Source organism: Abramis brama (assembly GCF_963993115.1).
Source record: "Abramis brama genome assembly, chromosome: 12".
NCBI classification, from domain to species: Eukaryota; Metazoa; Chordata; class Actinopteri; order Cypriniformes; family Leuciscidae; genus Abramis; species Abramis brama.
Window position 1 is genome coordinate 15,926,117 of NC_139974.1, and position 3,754 is coordinate 15,929,870.

Consider the following 3,754-nt stretch of genomic DNA (forward strand, 5'->3'; position numbering starts at 1 on the left):
AACTTAATACTCTCTCTTTCCATTTTCTTTGTCTTTGACTTAGACCATCTGAATAATTCAAAAGTCTTTTCTAACCAGAATTTTTACCACTCTCTCCTCTTAATGTCCCTTTAAAGCATTTCCTCCATTATAATTCACTTAGTCATTTATTGATTTTTCACTTTCTTTTCAAGCAAAGAGGCATTAAGAGACTGCAGTTTGAGCCGCAAATACTTGTTAAGCCATTTGTCGAGCACTTCCTTCCATTAAAAGCAAGTTCTTTTGGTTGTGAGTTATGGACAAAATGCCAGAGTCTGTAGGATTTAAGGCCAAAGTTGAATGCTGACCTGATTTATTGAAAACTGTGGTTCCATGAATCTGACAAACACATTAGCTTAATGGTTCTCATTTATGCAAAACCACTGTGACAAATAAAATCAAATAAAATGACAAGATTTAAAAACAATACTTTGAGACTTTTTTGTCTTTTTTTAGTAAATTTTGGCATATGTCTATTCTGAATTATATTGGTTTCTTAACAAATGTACATTAGAATAATAATAACAATAATAGTAATAAATATACTCTTTATTTGTAGATGAGGAACCAGATGATATTTATGGATTTTATGATGAGTATTCATATTCCTCAGCACTCCGGCGGCCAAAATCCATCCAGCCCACATAATCCCGATCTTTTATCCGGTGGTTACTGTTTGCTCTGTTGTTCATGGAGGAGTTGCGACGAACAGAGCCTAGGAGAGAAAGAAAGAAATTATGTCTCTTAACATCTTAAATATATAACTAGTAAAGTGACATGATATATCAAGCAAGTTAAAGAGTTAAAGTTAAAGAATAGAAAAGGTGGTATATATATATATATTCCACCTAGTTCCACTCAAATACCTAGGCTATACTAAACAATAATCTTTCTGCCCATCTATCTAATATAGACACTGCTTTCTAACATAACACTAAGAACCATTTTCTAAATGGCAAACTATCAAAAAAGTTGTACTGTGCCCAGATTTCTGACACCCATTTGAACATAATTCTTATTTAAGTGAGCGATTAATAATGTTAATGGTGAACAAACAGTTCAGTGCTGTTTCAAAAAGATGGGAACCTTTTTGTGAATGTGTCAAAGTGGAATTTAAAGAGTCGATATTCTCTTGGACTGCTATGAACTGTAGTACTTGCAGAGCAACAATTAATTTGAATAGTAATTGGAAAAGAACATTGTTTTCCAGAGTGGCATGCTACTGTGTGTGGCAATGTTTCAGCTACATACAGCATGTTAAGTGTCAATCAATCTGTTGTTTAGGGGTGTGATAGGGTTTGCAACAGATGGGAGACTTTTAACACACGACATACTATCATTTTGTTGAAATTTGTACAAGTTGTAGACTTGTTTTGACATGCTGACATGTGTGAAACTTGCACCTCCTACACACAATTATTTAAAGAGAGAGAGAGAGAGAGAGAGAGAGAGAGAGAGCTGACCTTATTGAGAAACTAAGCGCACTGAGAAACTAGGGCTGTTATAATGGGATCAATTAGTTTCCACTAAGCACTGAATGCCATTCTTTTAAACACACACACACTTGTGATTTAGACTTTCCATTTTTTATATACTCAGTTAATGGTATTATCTGATATTGAATCTAATGAATGATATTAAATCTAACCCTTACAGAAACCCCTTCTGCATTTTTAAAAAATACAGTTTATTAAGCTGTATTCCTCCTGGAGACCGTTGAACTTTTGGTCACATACAAACACACATAACAGGCACTGTTAACAATAAATGTTTAATTAAAAATAAAAAATGCCAGACTGCACATGTTCAGAGGTACAATTCCCTGTTCCTGCATTTAGGAATGATAATAGGTATACCCTTTGAAGAGGTTACACCCTAAAGAGTGGTTATGCAATTTAATGGTGCACACCTGACCCAAAAACATCCACCCCTTGTACACCTCGGGCATAAACATGCTTCACTCGGCTGTGTTTATGTTTATCAATGCCAAGCAACGCTAACCTGGAGCTACTGTATAGTGCGTGACAAAGGTTTTTCTTTCATAATGTGGAAACCTGTAATTTCATGTAATGATTTTATCTGCTTGTTTGTTATTTTTCCTTTTGCTTGTTGTTGAACATGACACATTTTTTAAATTGAACATGACTTGCTCTAAATGTGTTTAAACCTTTTTTTTTTTTTATCAAGTGGTATAGTGTGTATGTTACGTGTTGAAGAAGAATCCAATTTGTATTTTTACGTTTTTAAACACTTGTATATTGTAAAAGGACTAAACAAAATATAAACTCATGGCTAGTTTTCAATGAAAACTGAATGAAGGCGAATAAAAAAAAAAAAAAAAAAAAAAAAAAAAAAACTGTGTTCATACACAAGGACATACATTGAGCAGAAAATGTCCTAGTTTGTCACTGTGCAGAACATTAAGCATTTGTTGAAGCTATTTTTTGGTCTTTAAGACAATTGTGTTCTTCCTGTCTTTGAGGATCATTGTGTATTCTTTCTAAAACGTCATGTGTTTGGCCGTTGAAGTGTCTCTCACCTTTTTTAGTGATGAGTTTGGCCAGCAGTTCGCTGAGGTTGGCACGGGTGTCTGGGTCTGTGTCGACTGCTGGCTGCTGTTTGAGGGTGAGGCTGGTGGAGCGGACGACCCGGTGGTGCCCGCTTAAACTGGTTTCCACCTGCGAGGGGAGAGGGCTATCATCAGTGTCAGGGGAAGAGGAGCGGGGCCGACCCAAACAGGAGGCGGAAAGCGCAGCCAGGATCACACACATGCACACCCCGCTGTTCATCCTGCAAATGTGAATGAGAGGAGGAGAGAGAGGCGAACATGTTCAAAGAAATCCCTTTAGTAAGACTTTGTAATTCTGTTCATATTACTATACAATTTTTTAAAATGTATTATTAATTTATTATTGTTAATATTAACTGTATGTGCTTATTTTTTGTTCTTACTGCTATATTTTTATATACATTTCTTTTCTAAATATTATTGTTGTATTTTTTCTAATTACAATTATTAAATTACATTCGTATTTAATTTCAATTGTTTATTTTATGTGCTTTTTGTTTTTCTAAAAGAAAATCTAATTTAACCTTAAATTTGATTCAGTAATCAATTATCAAATTAATTAGGCTGCAAGAGAAAATAGTAGGGAAAATACAGTTATTTGATGTAACAGATTGCTATTATAGCTATTATTAATGCAAATGGAAAAAAGACTGTTTTTAAGGACACAAAAGTTATCAAGCACTGTTTTACAATACTTGCTATCTGTTATTCTAATATTTCATTTTTCTATAAATATTTATATTTATTTGTAATATTTTCATCCAAAAATAATTTAATCCTTGTGTGAGGTTAATGAAATAGATAGATAGATAGATAGATAGATAGATAGATAGATAGATAGATAGATAGATAGATAGATAGATAGATAGATAGATAGGATCTCTTACCTTATTCTGTTTTGTGAGCTTGGAGGAGAATGAAAGTGTATTCTCGGGAAGGAGGGAGAGAGGCACTTATATACCCAGCTGTGACGTGCACACACACGCACACAAATGCATTCACACACACTTACACAGACTTGCACGCACATAGAAAGTGTTTAAGCATATACATATTTACTACATGCTATTTTGAGTCTGCTTTTTCTTAGAATTAAAGAAATGTAATTCTAAGAAGGGGGGGGGGGGGGGGGAATTATTAAATTATTCTATTTAAACTTTTTAAATT

At 34.0% G+C, this 3,754-nt stretch overlaps 1 protein-coding gene across 1 annotated transcript; it reads right to left on the reverse strand.

Moving 5' to 3' along the window:
• Positions 1–296: 296 nt before the first annotated feature.
• LOC311094200 (cholecystokinin-like) lies at positions 297–3,511 on the reverse strand. Its single transcript, XM_084131970.1, has 3 exons — positions 3,475–3,511; positions 2,558–2,808; positions 297–733 (listed from the first exon to the last, which is right to left on the reverse strand). Exons 2-3 carry the CDS (start codon positions 2,805–2,807, stop codon positions 606–608), a joined length of 378 nt encoding a protein of 125 aa, XP_083988096.1. The 5' UTR covers position 2,808; positions 3,475–3,511; the 3' UTR covers positions 297–605.
• Positions 3,512–3,754: the final 243 nt, after the last annotated feature.

Bases quoted from the DNA above. Each gene is read 5' to 3' on its own strand.
- LOC311094200 (XM_084131970.1), bottom strand. From the start codon at position 2,807: ATGAACAGCGGGGTGTGCATGTGTGTGATCCTGGCTGCGCTTTCCGCC. The intron at 734-2,557 runs GTGAGAGACACT...TTTCTCTCCTAG, and splicing joins CAAACTCATCACTAAAAAAG to GCTCTGTTCGTCGCAACTCC.